We start from the raw sequence: 19,425 nt of genomic DNA on the forward strand, positions 1-19,425 counted from the left end.
ACACACATGGACCCATGTTATCGTCTTGTCACGTTAAACGGCATACATATAGTTGGTTATTATGTAACGTATGAGGTTATTCTACATATTCATCTTAGGATAGGAGTCTAGCGGAGCACACGAATAAACTTCTCCCCCCAGATAGGTAGAAATTGTCTCGTAGACGACGATACCAAATCCATGGTCTCTCTAGTGTAAAGTCCAGACTACCTACCTAGTTACCAGGGGATTGCCGATTACCCGCCTCATCGTCACACTCGGCACGTTGATTCCGCGGGGAGGTGGCTGTGCGAAACGTGGGAGTTAATATCTAGGTGACCATCTGCCCCCAGCCTAGCTACCCCGTGAACTACACTACCCAGGGCGCTGCAACAACGATGATACGATGTACCGGTTCGTTCCTTATGCATCTAGACAGCTCTATGAGCATGGTGTGTTAGTTGCAGCAAACGAGCGGTATACTGACTAACTAACCTAGGTATGTATGTGTTATCCCATCCTACCTGGTCACCCCCTACCATTCCTTCACGTAAAACGGGTCAGCCTAGGACCTAGTTCAGGGCATATGCGGTGGTCCTCACACACAGGAGCGTTCGGTTCGTGATGGAGATGCTATGCTATGCTATGCTATGCTAGGTCCCCTCCTATTTTCCCCTTTTCGGATAGCAGCAATGTATGTACATTAGGCATTAGGTATACAGAGCCCTACCACAGCTCACCCTCACCCACACCCTACACACAAAATGTAGGTATAATAACCCACCTCAAGGGCTCTTGGCCCTTCCTCAGCCCTGCGCGCTACGCGCGTTGTCACACCGAGCTAGCGAGACGACACGGCACACACATACACATACGGATTACACATACACATACATAGGTAGGTATATCGGCGGCCAAGACCGACAGACCTACCTCCTCCCCTCCTTAGCCGCTTGGCACTCGAGCCCGGCCCCGTTGCCAACAGCAACGCCGCCCGCCGAATCGCAGAGGTGCCCTAGCTGGGAGGCCTCCTAGGACCTAACCCACTTACCTACTACCTACTAACTAACTAACTAACCCACCGCCACCAACCATGTAAGAAGCATGTCACACGGTAAAGTTGGGCAATACCAAGACTCTACTCTACGTATGTAAATAAGTGAATATATGTGTATACGCAGGAAAACATATATACAAAAAAACCAACCCAGACCCGTTCTGTCTCCATCTCACGATAGCTTAGATAGGTAGGTAGGTAGGTTAGCCAAGGCGGCTGAGACCCCCTAGTCCGAAAGGCTGCGGATCACTCACCTCTCCCTGCACAACCTACCTATGCTCTGCGCCTGTGCTGCAACGTCGAGCTATCACCGGCACTACCACCACCACCTTCAACTCTACCTATACCACCCCAAAGCGCCGCACTGCACATCGTTAGGTCTTCCGCTACCCGCGTATACTGAGTATATTACACTACGACGCGCTCTGCCTATACGTGTACATGTACGCTGCACCCGGGTCTTGGCTGCGGCGTTGAAGAAAAAGCTCTTCTAACCTCCTGATCTACGTAAACCTACCTCGCATCATATTATGTGCAGACCTAGAAGAAAAACTCCAATTGCCAAAACTACAACACTGCGATGGACAAAAAGTATATACGTGTATACAAGTCAAAGAAATCAGTCAATCAGTCATTTGATTACTATATCTGTTCATGAGACTTGAAAATAAAAAAAACAAACTGGACGAGTAGCCCCCGTTCGTTTTCTACATACAACCAGCCGATATCTTTCTTTTTGCCGGTCACTCTTTTGCCTGCCAGCCCGCCTGTCTCCCGTGGTCGGAGAGAGTGACATACAAATATCCCATTACGCCTGTGCAATGCAAACTGGAGACGAAACCCGTGAAAGGACCCGCCCCCCTTACGTTCCCCTTTCTAATCCTTTGGCCTTGAGAACATCTCTCTTTGATGATCTTAATTGTACGTCCGTGCCAGGTTGCGGAGGTACCAGTCCACCAACTTGCGTCCAACTTTGGCTTCCGAGATGTGAATTAGATCCTATAAGTTCCTGTTAGCGCTCTGGTATGATGAAAGTTGGATGGCCCTATATAAGGCTGGAACCCTAAGGCGGAAAGAAAAAACTTACTCCTTGCAGAGCGTAATCCAGGTCGCTCACGTTGACCCATTCTCCTTCTAGTAGGGCATGATCGGTCCACCGCAGCTGCTTAGTGCGCTGCTTGTTGACTAGCAGCCAAGAGCGTAACTCTTCCGGCTGCACCTCTAGGAAGCCAGCGAGCTTCTTAAGATCCATAGTCGTGTAGAGGCGCAGGTAAGATTTCACGGTAGGGTTCCACATGTTGGTCTTGACCTCGTCCATGAAGATGGAGAGGTGATGGTCGATCGGGTCCACGTTGGCCTCGGGGTTATCGAAGTCAGGGGGAACCGGCGAGATGAACTTGGGGCAGGCAGCCTTGAATAGCTCCTCGAAGATCGGTAGAGACTCGGGGCCACCTCGCTGTAGCTTGAGCAGCTGGTCTCCGTACTTCTCCCTCAGAGCGGTGTGGATGGTGTCGTCCAGACGGGTCGGCTGGAAGGCCACGCAGATGGCAATGAGAGCGTACATCTGATCATTCTTCTTGGTGATCGAATCGTATTGGGCGTTCTTCTGGAAGTTCTTGGTACGCGATACGTAGACAAGAATGTGGCTGAACATGCGGATGGCATCGGCATATCGGTGCATCATCATGTAGGAGAAGCCTACGTAGTAGTAGGTCGTGAAATGGGCGGCCATGACGCGCGCAAACATGGCCTTCTTGTTAAGCTCGATGTCATCGAGGGTCTTCAGCGCTAGGCTGAAATCTCCCAGGAGACAGTGGACGCGTAGCAGTCCGATGATGGAGAAATACCCAAGCATTCGGTATAGGGTCTTGGAGCCGTACTCTCCAGCGACGGCGGCGGGATCCTCGTTACGCTTCATGGCGGCCAACTGCTCGGTAATTTGCGATCGCTGGATCAGAGAGTACAGTACGTTAAGCACACTATAGCAGCCCCATGTGTTGGGGTTCTCGCGTAGAATCTGTCTCTCTTCCTCATTGTCCCTCGCTTGTCTTGCGATTCTTAGTCGGTAAGAGGAGAAGCTGTTGAACTGGTAGATGAACTCGTCGATAACATCCCAGGCCCAGTAGTGCTATAAAGTATTGTCAGCACACCGATCAGCCGCCTTGGTTATTTATATGTGATGAGGTTAGGACAACTAACCGAGGGAGGCTCCAGATCAACGGGGCCATCCGAGTTAAGGATGAAGTGGAATAGGTTGCAGTAAGAATCGTAGCTTTGGAATTTGACTTCGAGGGGGGCGGAGAAGTCCAAAGGTTGAGCAGCAGCGACGAGTCTGGACTGGATATCATCGGTTTGCTGAGCCATAGTCAAAGAATTGACTTGCTCCAATTCTTCCATACCATCTTCATACTGGACCTGCTCTTGGTAGTCAGCCACGAGGGCTTCCTCCTCAACATCGCTGTCATCCTCGATGGTGCGCACAGGCGCGGCACCGTTTCTTAATCCGCTCATCGTGGAAATGTGGTGTGGCACAAGGACGATGTCGCGAATAGTATCGTGGGGATCGTAGCCGTGGAGGGGCTCGTCGCAATTTTTTGGCCCTTGTTGTATTGAAAAGATCTGGAGAAGGATTAACTGGAAAAAAAAGGACCGAAGTTTTGGCGGATTAGGGCTTCTCAATGTGGCCCTTGCGCTTGCGCTTGCACTTTGCCCCTCCTTTTGCAGTTTCGCGTCAGTGCGTCAGAGCACTTGCACTTGCACTTGCAGAATCAATCTTTGGCGGGGCCGCGGGGCAGTTGAATCTCTGCGCTTATCGATATTCTTTGCCCCGCTATCAGCAAAGGAAATCTTAGGTAGACGGCAATTAGAAATGCAAAGGGAAGGTATGAAACGTCATAGTATACCTAGATAATTCGGTATACCGGACAAGAGATGAAGCTTGGGGTCTTAAATTATACAACTATGATTCATAGTGACTACGTTACAGAAACCCCACAACAAAAGCCACTATAATCTTAGAATTGGTAGAATATCCAGCCAGTCAGACTACTTAACTAGTGGATACTTAAAAGTTACTGTCGCTAAAGATAACTACCTAAAGTCACTCACTGGCTAAACGATATAAATCCTTTTGTTGTTTCGTCAACCTCCCCGTCGGAGCTATTTGTTTACCTATTTATAATCAACTAAGCACCTGAGCTTCTCTTTGATGGTATCCAATATCGACTTCATCGACTTCATATCTTCTTCCCATTTTGAAAACACAACACCGTCAAAATGCCCGTCGTCACTCCAGAGAAATTAGCTGCTCTACAGCGACACGCGGATGATATAAGAAATGTACTCATCCCCTCGTTCTGAGTCTATTAGTGCTCATTTGACTAACATATCTCAGATCTGTATCCTAGCTCATGTTGACCATGGCAAGACGTCTTTAACGGACGCCCTCCTTGCTACAAATGGCATCATTTCGCCAAAGCTTGCCGGCAAGATCCGGTATCTTGACTCACGACCCGATGAGCAAATCAGGGGTATCACTATGGAATCTTCCGCTATCTCCCTATACTTCTCTATGCTCCGAAGACCAGCTCCGGATGCTACACCCGTAGCTAAGGAATACTTAATCAACCTAATAGACTCACCTGGACACATTGATTTCAGTAGCGAAGTATCAACTGCATCAAGGTTATGCGATGGTGCCGTCGTGCTAGTCGACGCCGTCGAGGGCGTGTGTAGTCAAACAGTCACAGTTCTCCGCCAGGCGTGGATGGAGAAATTAAAACCTCTTCTGGTTTTCAACAAAATAGATCGACTGGTTACCGAGTGGAAAATGACTCCAGGTGAAGCTTACATCCACCTTAGCAAGCTTCTAGAACAGGTGAATGCCGTTTTAGGAAGTTTCTTCCAGGGAGAACGTATGGAAGAGGATCTGAATTGGCGAGAACGAATGGACGAGAAAGTTGCTGCGGCTGCTGCAAGAGAGGCAAAACTCGGAGATATCGAGAACGAAGCGGGCGACCTACAATTCGAGGAACGAGACGACGAAGAACTATATTTCGCCCCTGAGAAGAATAATGTCATATTTAGCAGCGCTATTGATGGCTGGGCCTTTACCGTACGACAATTCGCTAGCTTATACGAGAAGAAGCTCGGCATTAAACGAAGTATTATGGAAAAGGTGTTATGGGGCGATTTCTACTTAGATCCGAAGACTAAGAAGGTTCTTGGGCGAAAGCATTTGAAAGGCCGTAATTTAAAGCCTATGTTTGTCCAGCTTGTGCTTGAGCAAGTTTGGGCTGTATATCAAGCAACTACCGGTGGAGATCATGGAAAGGGGTAAGTCGATTTTCTTTCCGTTTTTCATTTATATCGTTCATTTCGTCTCCTATTTCAAACAAAGACACTGTATTGCCTAAAACTATATAATATTTCAGAAATGTTTGACTTATGAACCTCGGATTGGGAAACAATACGCTGACTATGATACAGCGACCCGGCTCTGCTCGAGAAGATAACAAAATCGTTAAATATCACAATAGCGCCGCATATTGCCAGGTCACGAGATCCCAGATTACTACTTACAACGGTTTTTTCATCATGGCTACCACTATCAACGGCTCTTTTAGTGTCTGTCGTGGAGTCTCTGCCGTCTCCAAAAGTGGCCCAGGCTGAACGTTTGCCCGAGTTGTTAGAATACTCTCCTGGTTCATCTCACATCGATCCACCCGTTAAGGATGCGATGGTGAATTTCAAAACCTCAAAATCAGACCCCGTGGTTGCATACGTCAGCAAAATGGTTTCCGTACCCGAAAGCGAACTTCCGGAGAATAAGAGGCGGACTAATCAGCTCAGCGCCGAGGAAGCCAGAGAACTGGCCAGGAAAAAACGGGCGGAATTCGCTCGTGCTCAGGCGGCAGAAAGCAACGGAGTGGATTCCCTTACGACGGCTCTAGATAGTGCGAATTTAGACGACTTCGTACCCGAAGAGGAGAAAAAGATCGACCCAGAGCACTTGATAGGGTTTGCACGGATATATTCAGGTACTCTATCAGTTGGAGACTCACTTTACGTCCTGCCACCAAAGTTCTCTCCCGCAAATCCCCACGCGGCCCCTGAGCCTCAGAAGGTGACTGTAACGGCTCTATACATGCTTATGGGCCGCAACTTGGAGTCGCTTGATTCCGTCCCGGCTGGTGTCGTTTTCGGCATTGGCGGCCTCGACGGCCATATCTTAAAATCGGGAACCCTATGTAGCCAATTAGAAGGTTCCGTCAATTTAGCGGGTGTCAGCATGGCGGGAAAACCTATCGTGCGAGTTGCCCTCGAACCGGTTAATCCATCTGATCTGGATAAGATGATCGAGGGTCTCAAGCTGCTTGTGAAGAGCGATCCGTGTGCGGAGTACGAGCAATTCGAAAGCGGCGAACATGTTCTGCTTACGGCTGGTGAACTACACCTAGAAAGGTGTTTGACGGATCTGAAGGAGAGATTTGCAAGGTGCGATATCCAAGCCGGCGCGCCTATTGTACCGTATAGAGAGACAATTGTGCGCGCGGAGGAAATGAGACCACCAGCAAATAAGGAATTAGGACGCGGCGTTGTTGTTGGCGTCACGAACTCGAAACAGGTCAGCATCACAATTCGAGTACGGCCATTACCCGAAAACGTCACCAAGTTCCTCCTCAAAAACCCGGGCGCTATCAAACGTCTTTATTCAGAACGAAATGCGCTAGAGGAACTCGAACAAGAGAATGGAATCGACGGAGAACAGAAAATCGAGGAGGAGGAGGATGATGATCTACTCGAGGGCAAAAGCATATCTCTCGATGAGTTGAAGAAGCAACTGCAGGCGAATTTGGAGAGCGGCAAAGGACGTGAGGGGTGGAAGGGTGTCATCGACAAGATAACAGCTTTCGGACCGAAGCGAACGGGTCCAAATCTACTAATCGACGCAACTAAAGACAGCTATTTCCCCAAGGTGTTCGCTCCGGAGAAGCAAGCGGATGGCAGCAGCCCGAAGGCAGACGAGACACTCAAGGCCGCGCATCTATGCGACAAGGTTACGTATGCGTTCCAACTGGCCATGAACCAAGGTCCGTTATGTAACGAGCCTGTACAAGGTATAGCTGTCATTATCGAAGACGTGACCGTCGCGCCAGCGGACGAGGAGACATCTGCACGGGATCGCCTTGGCCGGCTTACAGGCGAGGTCATCAAGACGGTACAGCAGTCTATTCGCCAGGGCTTTTTGGATTGGTCTCCACGCCTGATGCTCGCTATGTATTCATGCGAGATCCAGGCAAGCAGTAAGTTCTTTCCAAACATTTTTCACATTTTATCCCGTTCCCTTTTAATCTAAATAATATACTAACGCCAATCATAGCCGAGGTCCTTGGACGCGTATATGACGTCATCACGCGACGTCGCGGCCGCGTTCTCTCAGAACAGATGAAAGAAGGCACGCCGTTCTTCACCATACAGTCGACGATACCCGTGGCGGAATCATTCGGGTTCGCGGAGGAGATGCGCAAGCGCACGTCGGGTGCCGCGCAGCCGCAGCTCATCTTCCAAGGGTTCGACATTCTGGTTGATGAGGACCCGTTCTGGCAGCCCTTCACCGAAGATGACCTCGAGGATCTAGGTGAGCTTGCTGATAAGGAAAATGTTGCGAAGAGATATATGGACGGTGTGAGGAGGAGGAAGGGTCTGCTGGTTGAGGGTAAAGGCCAGAGGGTTGCGGCTGAGAAGCAGAAGACTCTGAAGAGGTAAAGGGGCTAAATGGCCCAGTGGATGGGTTGTGATTGGTTAAGGCATAGGTGCTGGATAGGGAGGATGTTGGGAGTCAAGTGATGCATAAAATTCATAATACGATAATCTGGGGAAAATGCGCCCTGCGTTGTCGTCAAATAGATTTTGTGTGCGCCTCGTAGTTTTGTTGAAAATAAGTAAGCTACGTATATGGTGGTTTAGAATACCTAGGTAGTTATATTCGCCTTGTATAAACCTCGGGTATTTACCTAAATCATCAACTGTATGAAAGGCTTCGAAATAATGTCTCTTCTTCCTTAGGTAGTATTGTTGTATATCCAGGTACATATTTGATACTTGCCTGCTTACCTGGTTCCTGAGATTGTAGTATGTCGGTTTACGTTAAACTAGCATATGGTTTAGCAACTACTCTTATGTGAGAATATAACTCGAATGTTTTCGTAATATAATGTATAAGTTTTAAAGGTAGCTAGGGGTACATGGATATGTATATAGCTTGAGCTCTAAGGAGTACCTTCTAAAATATGCAAGTCTCAGCCAAAGGAGAAATGAAGATTACTCCGTCATTTGGTATTCGCTAGATAAAAGAAATAAAACCTATCCGTCTTTTTGGGTAGTCTGCTGGTCTGGGGAATGGGAGTTTCTTCTCAGGGCAGACCAGGGGCCGATACGATCGAAGGAAAGGAAATTCTTTCAAGGGCCAGTCAATGAGGGGCAGAGAAGGGCAGGGGATGGTGGTACGAAGGCTTGGTAGGACTCAGCCTCCAATGGAACCGTGGGGTTGCCAACCATCGAAGCATCGTTGTATAAGTTGCAGACGTCTCTAAGTTAGGTACTTCTGTCATCTCCTAATATCCGATCGGGCTGGGGTATGAATATCCGCCCTAACCCTACCGGTAGGTTAGCCAAGTTAACATTTATATATACAATATATACAATATCTACTAAGGTAAATAGCTTGATCATACTTCGCTGTGGTAAAGTGTCATCTGAGAAAGTCGACGCAGAAGAGGGATGGGGTTCCGATCCATGGTCAGGAAAGGCCCAGGAAGGACCTGGTATACGAGATGACCAAAGCGCAAACGTATCGACTCTTACACCTCTCTTTCCGTAGACGATAAATATTAACTATTAGCTGATCCCTCATATGTAGGCTACTGGACTTACCATAGCATAGAACGTCCCAGATTCGAGCGCAGACGACCTGGCAAGCAAGTCGTAGTTGATCGGGGTTTCTTGTAGTGATTGAGCGTTGCGACGACGAATGAATCTTGGGAGGCATTGTAGACCTGCTATGATGCACATGATGAGTATAGAAACAATCCCAACAATTATATCGCCCGACAACGCCATTATAGGAAAAATCAGCAGTGTTTTCGATGAGTGATATGGAAGAAGAAGAAACGGATATCTTGAAGCATCTAGTACTTATAAACTTCACATAAGAGGGAAGAGATGGCTTACTTATATGTTCATTAAAGCTATAGAGGTAGCAGCATCCCTACTGGGCGCTGGCATCAAAGTGGGAACATTAGAAAGTGTACATTGAATAATGTAAAGGAGCGCTTGGGAAGAGAGAGGCTTTGGAAGGGGGGATTTCGGAAAGGGGAAATTTCGGAGGGGAGATTTTGGAAAGGAGAGTCTTTAACTACGAACTAGCATACCACATAACTAGCCAATTCAGTATAGTAACGTATCCAATCATATTTTAACGAGGCTGTTTAATTGAATTAAGTGCAGTATACTGTGCGCCACGCCACGTTGGCTTCCCGGACTGGGAAAAAGAGATTGTGGAAGGGGATTATGGAAGGGGATTATGGAAGAAGATGGTAAAGGGAGATTTTGGACAACCTGGATCTGCATTGCTGACAACCTCAGCTGAACCCAATAGTACTTAGATACAGGGTAAGCACCTAGTACATAAGTAGGTACTTATGCATTATCTCCAACCTGTGATACCCAAATTACTTTACATACCTATGTTAGGTACCCAGGACCTCTATCGATTTTAAATTGCAACTTTCTCCCATGTGCTTACTTCACAGCCTCTTTAACCACGAACAACAGCCACCTTTGAATAGGCATCCTGACTTGATTCTTTTCATCGAAATTCTGTTCATCTACTCTATTAAAAATATTGACATCATGCCATTATTCGGGGGCCCATCTCAGGGCTCCACGGGGGATATATGGCTACGGAATAAACCTACCATCGAGCGTTTCTACGTGATCGAAAATAAAACCGCCGAAGAAGTAATGGAAGTCATGGAAAGGGACTACGGATGCCCACGAATCACGTAGGTACCTAATTACTCCTATTTGTATCCTGCTACATTATTGATCAAAGTCAATAGGAAAAAAGCTTTCCAAAAAATAATCCGGAATAAGCTCAAATTAAGCAAGAGGCTCAAGAAAGGCGACTGGTTGAGAATATACCGATATTACCTTGTCAACAGAAAAGGTCTGCCAACTGTAGTTTATCGTAACAACAGAAAGATTCTTTGGAAGGACGTGATGAAGGAGGTCAAAAGGTCAGGGCGTTTGCCGACAACAGGTCAGGGTGAGTAACATATTCAGTGTTCGAATAGTGGTATATACGGGGCTAACATATCCTAGATGGTGATGCCACGCTCCCTATGGATGTTGTATTGAGGACACCATCACCATCACCATCACCAGCCGGATCTCAGATGTCCTATTCTCCAGCAACAAATCCTCAACAATCAACGGGCTCCTCACCCCAACCGTCAACCTCTTCACCTACAGCTCCTGTTGTATCACTGGCCGGAAATTTACCGACATCCACCATAAGAGATATTAACAATGCCCTAAATGGCATCCCATGGATTAAGTTTAACTATAGAATGCTTTGTACGTATTTGGAACCCCTTGTATCATTATATCCTAGGACATCGACTAATAGATATATTAGCGACTGCAACTTCTCCACACGATAGCGACACAAACCTCCCGTTGGACCTCAACTCTTTGAGGACTCTCATTGACACCAGACTTGGATTAGATTCATTTAGGATCTGGAAAGCCGCATTCCCTTCTACCAAACTGCACTTCTTGAGCAGTATGCCCTCATCTTTTGCACTTACACCAGACATCAATGTTTATTACCTCCTAGCCAAAGTCGTTTATTTAACCTCTAATAATCTCCATTACTCGTCTAATCGGTACCACAATATATTTACCAGAACCATCCAACTTCTGTCCTGCCAAATACCGAAAGAAGTTCTGGATGGATTGTTCCAACAAGATCTCTCTATCCTTAGGATCATATGGGAACACTTAACTGAGTGTGCCGGCATATCTAGCTATCGTGACACATTCACTTCATTGATCAAGGTTGGATTCCAGCATAAAAGATGGCTTCTCCCTGAAGGGGATTTATACCTCTCTTTTGCTGCCTCGATGAATGCTCTTGACGTTGTCCAGGATCTACTCAACGTCGGCATTCGTGCTGATGATGTTGTAAGAGGCAGAGAGTACCCCGTTATCATTGAAGCCGCGGCTGCTGGCAATATAGAATGTATGAAGTTGCTTCTAGGAGCATGCGACGTAAATGGCAAGATTAGATGCAACAGGTCAAGCTTTCAGATACTTATCTTCGCCTTCGTAGAGGGTGAATTTCGCATTCCTACAAACCAAAACTATCTAAACTTATCAAGCTTTCCCAAGGGAATCAGAAGTGGACAGTTCACTACGGTCAGGGTCAATCTCAGGAATGAGTCCCAACATCTAATACTAAAAATGTTTTTGGATTGTGGTGCAAATGTCGACTTACCGTGGGCTACCCGCCTCACTACCGATAATCAGGTATTATACGATGTCCCCGAGGAATGGTGTCCCACTACCTTAGAAAAAATTCAATACTGGGACAAAAGTCTATTCGAAGAACTCGCTCCATATAGCACTGTTACCACAGGACGCAGTTTTCGACAAAATATATATGTTTTGGCGTCGCAAGGCAAGGAATACCTTCGTGAATACTTATCCTTGCAATCGGCAGAGTCTGGTTCCATGACGAAGGCATCCTTGGAGTTGGTTCTCTTCCAGCAAATCATAAATGATAAAATTATTGATATAGAGGACGTACGTATCAACATAGACATTATTCGAGGACTTCTTGAATTCGGTGTGGATACAAACCTTCGTTCGTTAAAGAGCTATACAAAATATGAATATTGTGATCTGGGTATCCACGATCTCCTCCAACACCTAGTCTTAAAACCGGATGTTCATCGCTTTGGCAAGAGCTTTGATACAGTTTTGAGGCTAATCCTTCGATCAGGAGCAACCATAACTCCGGGCGTATTGGCGGCTGGTGTTCAGAAAGAGGGAATCGATATCTTGGAAGCCCTTCGCAGAGTTGGCGCCGATGTGAGACGATATGGCGCTAGTGCATTAGTTTTGGCTGCACGGTTTGACAATTACGATGCCGTTAAGTGGCTGTTAGATTCCGGGGTGGACATCAACGCAGTGGTTCTTGATCAGAGTGTCATTGCATTAGCAAGCTGGAGCGACATACGTTGCCTGAGATGTCGGATGTGGTCTTGTAGACATTGGAAGCTTTCTGATCCAGCGAGTTGCGAAATGCTGAGATACTTAGTCGACCGTGGTGCGACTTTGAAGAATCACCCAGGCGACTCAAATTCTTTTCAATTCTTGTACCATCTCCTCCTGAGGTATGAGGCGAATGGCTCTATATCTAATATGATGGAGCTATTTCTACCGAAATTGCGTCCTCACGACCTGCTGCCCCCTGATAAGTCTAAAAGTCTATGGGAAGCTTGTCTCCATTCAGAAGAACAACATTACCCCGATGAAAAGCAAGCCAAAACCCGAAAGGAAAAGATTGCGGTACTCGAACTGCTTCTCAAGCACGGCTTACTGGTTCAGGATGACCTTGCACTGCCAAGTTTGGTTGATTATAGAGGACCGCCCGAGTTAATCGAAAGGCTCCTGGAGTCTTGTATGGATATTGATACATATATCGAAGATTTGGATTTTACGAGAGGTCTTATTCAATCTGCAGCATATCAAGGTGATAAAGCTTTGGTTGAAAAGCTGCTACAAAAGGGTGCCGACATCAACCAGTCAAAGGTTCCCTTTTGGGGGAGAACGGCCCTCCAAGTCGCATGTGATTGGAGACAAGTTGCAGCAGGGGAAGAAGCGAAGAGAGTCGGTCTTATTCAGCTCTTGATCGAGAAAGGCGCAGACATTAACGACCCTGGAAGGATTTGTAATGGATATACGGCCTTGCGGTATGCTGTTGTCCAAGGCAATATAGAAGTCGTGCTTTTATTAATATCTGAGGGGGCTGTCATCAATACGCCCGACAATCATATGTATTATCCGTCCACTAAGTATAAGTATTATGCGCTAGACTTGGCGACGTCTCTTGGAAGACTTGATATAGTTCACCTTCTCTTAAATGTTGGAGCTCTTAGTGGCAGCCCGGGGCAAACCGGTTATGATGGGGCGATTGAGGTGGCGGAAGAATGTAGACACTTCGCTGTGGCCGATTTGATACGACAACATGTAGGAAAGGACCTGAGAGATAATTGAGTTCCGGACGAAGCTGAATTCGAAAGGGGGGGTTGGACTTGACTTAATCATCTTCTTTCCGTCCCTGATAGCATTGCGAGAGTGAGCTCTTATTGAAACTAATGTGTCACGGTACAGTCCTTGTAGGCTGAGATAGAATCGTCAGGTCCTCGAACTGACAATGATCTACCTTTTAGTAGTGTAGTAGCTATCTCCGTACCATCACATAGGTAATGTTTGTATTTCCGGGTCCAAAATGAATGAGGATTTCTCCTGCGTCTCCATTATTTGAACATCATTCTTACCTATCTAATGCAACCATGAGAATGAAATGGTCGTTTAATTCCAACTCATATCATTTTCTTATTTATCCTCTATGAAATCGTTCGCTTAGAAGTATGTATGGCGGGTTATAAGACACCGATGTATCCAGAGTAAGGGCTGAGGCTCTTATAAGGTACAACTATCACTGCCCTAAAAAAGATATTTTACGAAAGATTATCTTATAACTAAGTGAAAGTATTATACATACCTAGGTACCCTGAAACTAACGGTATAGAACTTGATCAAAAATCTTATAACGTAATATTAAGGTAGCTTATTGTAATAAATTACCATTTGAAGACGCAAGGAGCTATATGTGAGAGAACGTAGTATTTTGAATCGTTTAAAAGCTAGTGAAAAATAACAAGATAGCAACTTAAAAGCTACGGTCGGGAGAATCCCACCGTTATATGACTGTTATGTCCACTATAAAACCAAATATAAGGCTATTCAGAATTGCAAGGGCACAGTTTACTACCACTTACAGGGACACTATATCCTTAGGTACCTAGGCACTGACGAGACTCAAGTATACACTCCACTTCGATCACCAACTTAAGACTTCAAAAAGACCAACTACCAAAAAGAAAAGGAAGGAAAAAAAATAAGCAAAAACATACAACACCGGGGATTCGCTGGTCGTCACCGACCCAACTACTGGTCCGGCGGTATCCGGTTTATCGATGGGAGAGCGGACGGGATCCCGAGTTTTCCAGATCCTATGGTCGTATGTGCTTGAATGAGAGGTTGTTAACATTTATATACCTGGGTGGGTAGTTGATAAATGCATATTACTTGCCAACTACTGGAGTTGAGTTCTGATGTCTCGCCGCTGTCTTGGAACAAAAGCACCCACCCTGCTCAAGAGGTAGTTACCGACTTAAAACATACCACTTTACGAACGGTTAAAAGACCCACCTTATCATATCTCGATGAAAATGTGTCTGTGTCTTTATACTTGAGAACATATTTATTTATTCAATGTGTACCTAATCAGTCCTATAGACCTTACGGTTTCAATCCCAAACTCCATAAGTATATGTGTGACTATATATACGAGTGATATACGTTGCCTCCTCCGGCCGCTTTGCCCCTTTTCCGGGTATCCCAGTAATGTTCCTTGGCGTAATAAGTAAGAAGGCACCTCCCCTTCCGGTACTGGCAGTCTAGATGTTGTGTAATTATGGCTTGCTGGCGGTGGTGCGCAGCGACGTTCGGTAGGTAGTGTTAGCTATTCATCTGCCTTTTAGATGGGCGTGGATGTGGTTATGTGGGTATCATAACAGGCTTCGGTGTCTGGAAGCCGCTTTTTGCCTTGGGTGGACGGATTAGAGGTCGCTTGTTTCCGGCTACTCTTTTTAGTTTAGTATAATCGTCTCCTCGTCCCATCCCCAGACCTGGGACAGATATCTCTCCATGTTGACCCTCTTTGTCCGCATCTCCATCATCCAAGGGTGCTCAAGCATTCTCCATGGGCTTGCACGACGGTTTGGTTCTTTCTCGAGACTATTCATTCATTAGAGATTAACGTTTTTCTTAACGGTGACAAATTTGGGTGACTTACCAGCACTCGATGAAATACTTAAAGCTATCACTCCAGAATATGTTGGCATCCGGCTCGTCCTTTAGTTTTGGTATCGGTTGTCGGACGATGTAGGTCAATAGATCGATCAATCCTGCCTTGGGTTGCATCTCGGTTCCGTCAGCTGGGAAGGGGAATCGGTGCTGAGCCACCTCAAGGAGCGTTACTCCGGTCGACCAAACGTCTGACGTGATAGTGTAACTTTGACCAGTAATACGCTCCGGTGCCATGTAATAGCTCGTACCGATGAAGGTATTAGCTTCACCCTTGGTTCCAAAATCGCCGGAAACGCCAAAATCGCACAATTTGACTTCGCCGTTGCGGCAAAGTAGAATATTCGACGGCTTGATATCTCGGTGAATAATCTTTTTGCTGTGGAGATAAGTCAAACCTCGGAGGACGCCTTCGGCAATCTTCCCTAGGACCTTTTCACCTGTTCGGCCACCAAGTCGCTTTACTTCCTTGTAGATGCTGTCGAGGGATCCGCCCTCGCAAAACTCCATGGCGATAGAGATAGTGGCTGTAGCAGGGTCGCCGAAAACACCGTAGTATCGGCAGATGTGCTCCGATGCGCATTCCTTATTGAAGTTGATTTCACGGAAGATCTGCTTCTTAACATCCGGGTCTGGATTTGTAGTAATGACCTAAGAAGCATATTAGCACCTATGCGCGCTCCTGTTAAAGTCGGGGACTAAAAAGTAGGCGGTATACCTTCAATGCAAATACCGTCTTCCCACCCTTCAGCTTACATCGTGTGACGGCACCGCCAGCGCCCTCACCTAGACTGCCCAACTCAACAATTCTGCTTTCTGCGCTCGCGATTCTCCAGCCATTATCATCGAGCTCATCCACGTCGGCAGTTCTTGCTTTCTCTAGAGTTAGCTTATCGAAGCTATCCTCGAGGCCCTGCGTGCTATTATCTCGCTCCATGCCAATGCCCCCCTCGCTTCTCTCAGAGTAGATAGAACCGACAGCAGATATGGGGTCCGGAGTGCCCTGCGGCCTCGAACCGATGCCATATTGTGACGCAAACGATAGGGCGGAGAATTGGGAACCTGCGGATGTAGGGTTGCTAGCTCTTCCGTCGAGAGGACCAAAACTACCGGATCGCGAGTGCGCCGCGCTGCTTTCGCTACCGCCGCTCGCAGATTGTCCCGGCTGAATTGTAGGACGATGTTGTTCATATGGTGCGACAGTGCTACCCATCGGAGTGGCGACATGTACTGTGAGTTGAGGCCGCGACGGAGCGCCTGCGGCGCCTACCGGCTTAACATTGGGAGATGGTGGGATAGCTAGGCCTAATCTCGGTGGTCGTCCGCCACTCGGCCTGCCGACTCCGAGCGCGGGTCGAAGAGGAGCAGGAGAGGACGACATGATAGGAATATGTGTCGGAGCAGGCGGGGGGGTGCTGACAGCAGCATCGAGAGTTGCTGCAGTTGAAACCTTCATGGTAAAAGTACGTTAGCATCGCAGGCACACGAGCGGGGAAGGTTGCTGGAAGTAGGTGGAAACAAAAGGACAGAGGTATAAAGACAAAGAAAATAAAGCTCATGAGAGCGAAGCTAAGAGGGGAGAGCACAATTACATTTTGGATTACGGGCTCAGAAGCCTGAGGATTCTCGTGATCGGGCATTTTGTGGTAGGTCGGTATTCAAACCACAGATTGCGCAGCAAGCCTGTGGGTGAGTGCGTGTTCTTGGTGTAGTTTGCCGAGGAGGCGGTCGGGCTGATCGAGTACAAAGAAGAAATAAAAGGGCCGAAGCTGGCTGTATGTAACAGTCCGTCAAGACGACTCGTCCAGGTATGTCCAGATATGTCCAGGATATGCTCTAACGAGGTCACACAGCGCCGCAGGTAATATATTCGAGTGACGTATTGCCAAATCCGTTGGTGGCACTGTTTTGTTAAAAGAAAGAATTATAGTTATATTCGGAATCGTATCAAGTAAATGAAAGAATTTTTAGAGCAATCAAAGTTGGACTTGACAAGAATGAAAATGTTCAAAATCGAATCGTTGATGGGTTCGTGGGGGAGAACCGACGAGTGTGGAGGAGATAGTTTGCTTGTGTGCCGCGCGTAGTTGAAATTAAACCCCTGTACAAATGTTGGATGGCCAGCAGTCCAGGTTTCTGTGGTTGTATATATGTTAGGTAAGGTAGTCAGTCAGGTAGTCAGGTAGTATAAGTAGAATATGTAGTAGATAAGCTGTTCTCGTCTAGTTTCCTCTCGAGGAAGCGGAGAAAGACTTGGCTAGACGTTGGACGACAAGGACCTAAGGTATTAGACCCGAATCTTTGAGTTGTCGTTGGTGAACCTTGGCTTGTCCCGCTAAGACCTGGGGGTTTGAAGCGGTTTTGAGTGGTGGTGGCTTTTGGTAATGATGAAAAAGACGGGGCGGATGAACCAGAAACAAGACTCTATTACAAGGATCTTGATGCGGGTTCTCATGCCAATACCATGTCAGTACCAGGTCCCCAGCGCCAAATTCCTGTAGATTGGGCGATAAACGACGACTGAGCAATCAACGAGCGAATTTATGTGAAATGGGTCAAGTTGGGTTAATGCGACTGGCGACTTGCGAGTTGCTAGTTGATATTTAGTTACCAGTCGGATGTACGCAGAGAGATAGTTGTCGTATTATGTGTACTATCTTCTGTATGTGTATTAACTAGGACCAATAGTTGCCTACGCGCATGCGCCAAACGAATGCGTGGATGCGTGGGCAGCAGATATAAAAGATTTTGTAACGAGCAAGTTTAAGGCAGAGAGGTACAGAAGGATAAGTTCAATATCGAAGTATCAAAGTATCGAAAAGGTGGTTAGTGGGGGTTGCCCGCTAAACATAGGTAGGTACCTAAGAAATATAAGTCTCCAAGTTAAGGTCTCCAAGTTTATCAAGACCGGCCAGAGCTTAGGACATAGAAGCTGCCCCCCCCCCGTAAGATAGGTAACTATTGAAAAAAAAAAGTGTCAGGTGGGTGCCGGCGAACGTTGGCGTAGTTTCGGATTAGAAAATGAGACGGATTGTCTGGCGGTTAACAACGGATAATGAAGACAAACCGAGATAGTAAAAAAACTAGGTGAGCCTGTAGGAGGGCTTTTTGATATATGCTAGGAAATACGAAAAGGAAAAAGGCATACCTAATACAATAATACAACATAATACGATTATGATAGGTATATTGAAGTACGTACCTATTAGAACCGCTTAACCCCCCAGCATCCTGAGATGTGACGACGCTCGGGTCTGAAATGATCACCATCCACATGAATGGAATGAATGGTCAATCAAAAACATTTGCTCTATGTACATTCGTCTGCATTCGTCTGAGAAGCAGCTGTTGCGCGCAAGGGGTTGGACTGAAGTCGTACAGTACCATCTCAGTACAATCTCAATGGTCGACTTAATGGTCGACTTAATGGTCGACTTAATGGTCGACCGATCATGGACTACGGGTCCCAAGGAATCAAATCGTGGAACATTGCAACCTCCAACTAGACCCCTGACCAGCTTGGCCGGGGGAGCGCTGTCCACCCTGTCCACACATCACTGATCCACCTTAGTCCCGCCTCTGCCACTCGCCATCGTGGAATTTCATTGTCGAAGAATGTTTCGACAAGACTCGAGCAGGTCTTGTCGTTGCTGACATGTCCGGTTGTTGTGTCAGACTGTATTAGGTCGACCGCTAATGCGTCTACTTCTCACTGCTTCTCGGAGTAGGCGAGATTATCTCAAATTTAGTCGGGAATCGGCACCCAGGAAGGATTAGCGAGGGTGAGGTAGTTCCGTTCTTGGGTGGTAAGCTAGCAATTGTCAACCACCTACGTATGTATTACATGTATGTATTACATGTATGTATGCATGTACATGTCGAGCGCTATGTACCGTTGCGGGCACTGCACGACGGTGAGGTGAGACTGTGCTCATCTAGATACTGTATGAAACCCCCCGACCTGGGGGAGGTAGTATGAGCTTTGTATGTAGCCCTAGACCGAATACCCCAACTCTGTGGAACTACGCACCATAGGGCATAGGTACCTCAAAGCTCAAAGCTCAAAGCTCAAAGGCTGTAAAGGCTGCAAAGCCTGTTGGGGTCCAGTTTTGGGGTTAGACGGCATAGACCCCAATTCTCGATAGCGACACGAAGCTAGAGTAGAT

At 46.9% G+C, this 19,425-nt stretch overlaps 5 protein-coding genes across 5 annotated transcripts; 2 read left to right on the forward strand and 3 right to left on the reverse strand.

Annotated features, from left to right (window-relative positions):
* Nucleotides 1-1,414: 1,414 nt before the first annotated feature.
* Nucleotides 1,415-3,921, reverse strand: F4817DRAFT_255282 (eukaryotic translation initiation factor 3 subunit). The gene is made up of 3 exons (XM_049299206.1): nt 3,236-3,921; nt 2,124-3,164; nt 1,415-2,035 (listed from the first exon to the last, which is right to left on the reverse strand). The coding sequence occupies exons 1-3, from the start codon at nt 3,545-3,547 to the stop codon at nt 1,952-1,954; spliced, it is 1,437 nt and encodes a 478-aa protein (XP_049155160.1). The 5' UTR covers nt 3,548-3,921; the 3' UTR covers nt 1,415-1,951.
* A 1-nt stretch (nt 3,922) lies between these two features.
* Nucleotides 3,923-7,822, forward strand: F4817DRAFT_255267 (P-loop containing nucleoside triphosphate hydrolase protein). The gene is made up of 4 exons (XM_049299205.1): nt 3,923-4,375; nt 4,431-5,371; nt 5,525-7,341; nt 7,419-7,822. Exons 1-4 carry the CDS (start codon nt 4,313-4,315, stop codon nt 7,802-7,804), a joined length of 3,207 nt encoding a protein of 1,068 aa, XP_049155161.1. The 5' UTR covers nt 3,923-4,312; the 3' UTR covers nt 7,805-7,822.
* A 406-nt stretch (nt 7,823-8,228) lies between these two features.
* On the reverse strand, nt 8,229-9,674 carry F4817DRAFT_349918 (uncharacterized protein). The gene is made up of 4 exons (XM_049304887.1): nt 9,469-9,674; nt 8,972-9,315; nt 8,773-8,908; nt 8,229-8,694 (listed from the first exon to the last, which is right to left on the reverse strand). The coding sequence occupies exons 2-4, from the start codon at nt 9,155-9,157 to the stop codon at nt 8,633-8,635; spliced, it is 384 nt and encodes a 127-aa protein (XP_049155162.1). The 5' UTR covers nt 9,158-9,315; nt 9,469-9,674; the 3' UTR covers nt 8,229-8,632.
* Nucleotides 9,675-9,780: 106 nt separating this feature from the next.
* On the forward strand, nt 9,781-13,410 carry F4817DRAFT_349925 (uncharacterized protein). The gene is made up of 4 exons (XM_049304888.1): nt 9,781-10,101; nt 10,159-10,364; nt 10,421-10,675; nt 10,737-13,410. The coding sequence occupies exons 1-4, from the start codon at nt 9,833-9,835 to the stop codon at nt 13,379-13,381; spliced, it is 3,375 nt and encodes a 1,124-aa protein (XP_049155163.1). The 5' UTR covers nt 9,781-9,832; the 3' UTR covers nt 13,382-13,410.
* A 1,425-nt stretch (nt 13,411-14,835) lies between these two features.
* Nucleotides 14,836-16,709, reverse strand: F4817DRAFT_349979 (kinase-like protein; the record flags this gene model as incomplete). The annotated part of the gene is made up of 3 exons (XM_049304889.1): nt 15,978-16,709; nt 15,249-15,910; nt 14,836-15,190 (listed from the first exon to the last, which is right to left on the reverse strand). Coding segments are annotated over exons 1-3 (1,468 nt in total), but the record flags the coding sequence as incomplete, so codon positions are not given.
* Between the last annotated feature and the right edge of the window lie 2,716 nt (nt 16,710-19,425).

Source organism: Daldinia loculata (assembly GCF_022478755.1).
Source record: "Daldinia loculata strain CBS 113971 unplaced genomic scaffold F4817scaffold_67, whole genome shotgun sequence".
NCBI classification, from domain to species: domain Eukaryota; kingdom Fungi; phylum Ascomycota; class Sordariomycetes; order Xylariales; family Hypoxylaceae; genus Daldinia; species Daldinia loculata.

Coding starts and splice junctions, on each gene's coding strand:
- F4817DRAFT_255282 (XM_049299206.1), bottom strand. CDS start 3,547: ATGAGCGGATTAAGAAACGGTGCCGCGCCTGTGCGCACCATCGAGGAT. Junction 3,165..3,235: donor TTGATCTGGAGCCTCCCTCG/GTTAGTTGTCCT, acceptor AATACTTTATAG/CACTACTGGGCCTGGGATGT. Junction 2,036..2,123: donor TGGATTACGCTCTGCAAGGA/GTAAGTTTTTTC, acceptor AGGAACTTATAG/GATCTAATTCACATCTCGGA.
- F4817DRAFT_255267 (XM_049299205.1), top strand. CDS start 4,313: ATGCCCGTCGTCACTCCAGAGAAATTAGCTGCTCTACAGCGACACGCG. Junction 4,376..4,430: donor ACGCGGATGATATAAGAAAT/GTACTCATCCCC, acceptor AACATATCTCAG/ATCTGTATCCTAGCTCATGT. Junction 7,342..7,418: donor ATGCGAGATCCAGGCAAGCA/GTAAGTTCTTTC, acceptor CGCCAATCATAG/CCGAGGTCCTTGGACGCGTA.
- F4817DRAFT_349918 (XM_049304887.1), bottom strand. CDS start 9,157: ATGGCGTTGTCGGGCGATATAATTGTTGGGATTGTTTCTATACTCATC. Junction 8,909..8,971: donor CTGGGACGTTCTATGCTATG/GTAAGTCCAGTA, acceptor GTCTACGGAAAG/AGAGGTGTAAGAGTCGATAC. Junction 8,695..8,772: donor TGACACTTTACCACAGCGAA/GTATGATCAAGC, acceptor ACCTACCGGTAG/GGTTAGGGCGGATATTCATA.
- F4817DRAFT_349925 (XM_049304888.1), top strand. CDS start 9,833: ATGTGCTTACTTCACAGCCTCTTTAACCACGAACAACAGCCACCTTTG. Junction 10,102..10,158: donor TACGGATGCCCACGAATCAC/GTAGGTACCTAA, acceptor CAAAGTCAATAG/GAAAAAAGCTTTCCAAAAAA. Junction 10,365..10,420: donor TTTGCCGACAACAGGTCAGG/GTGAGTAACATA, acceptor AACATATCCTAG/ATGGTGATGCCACGCTCCCT.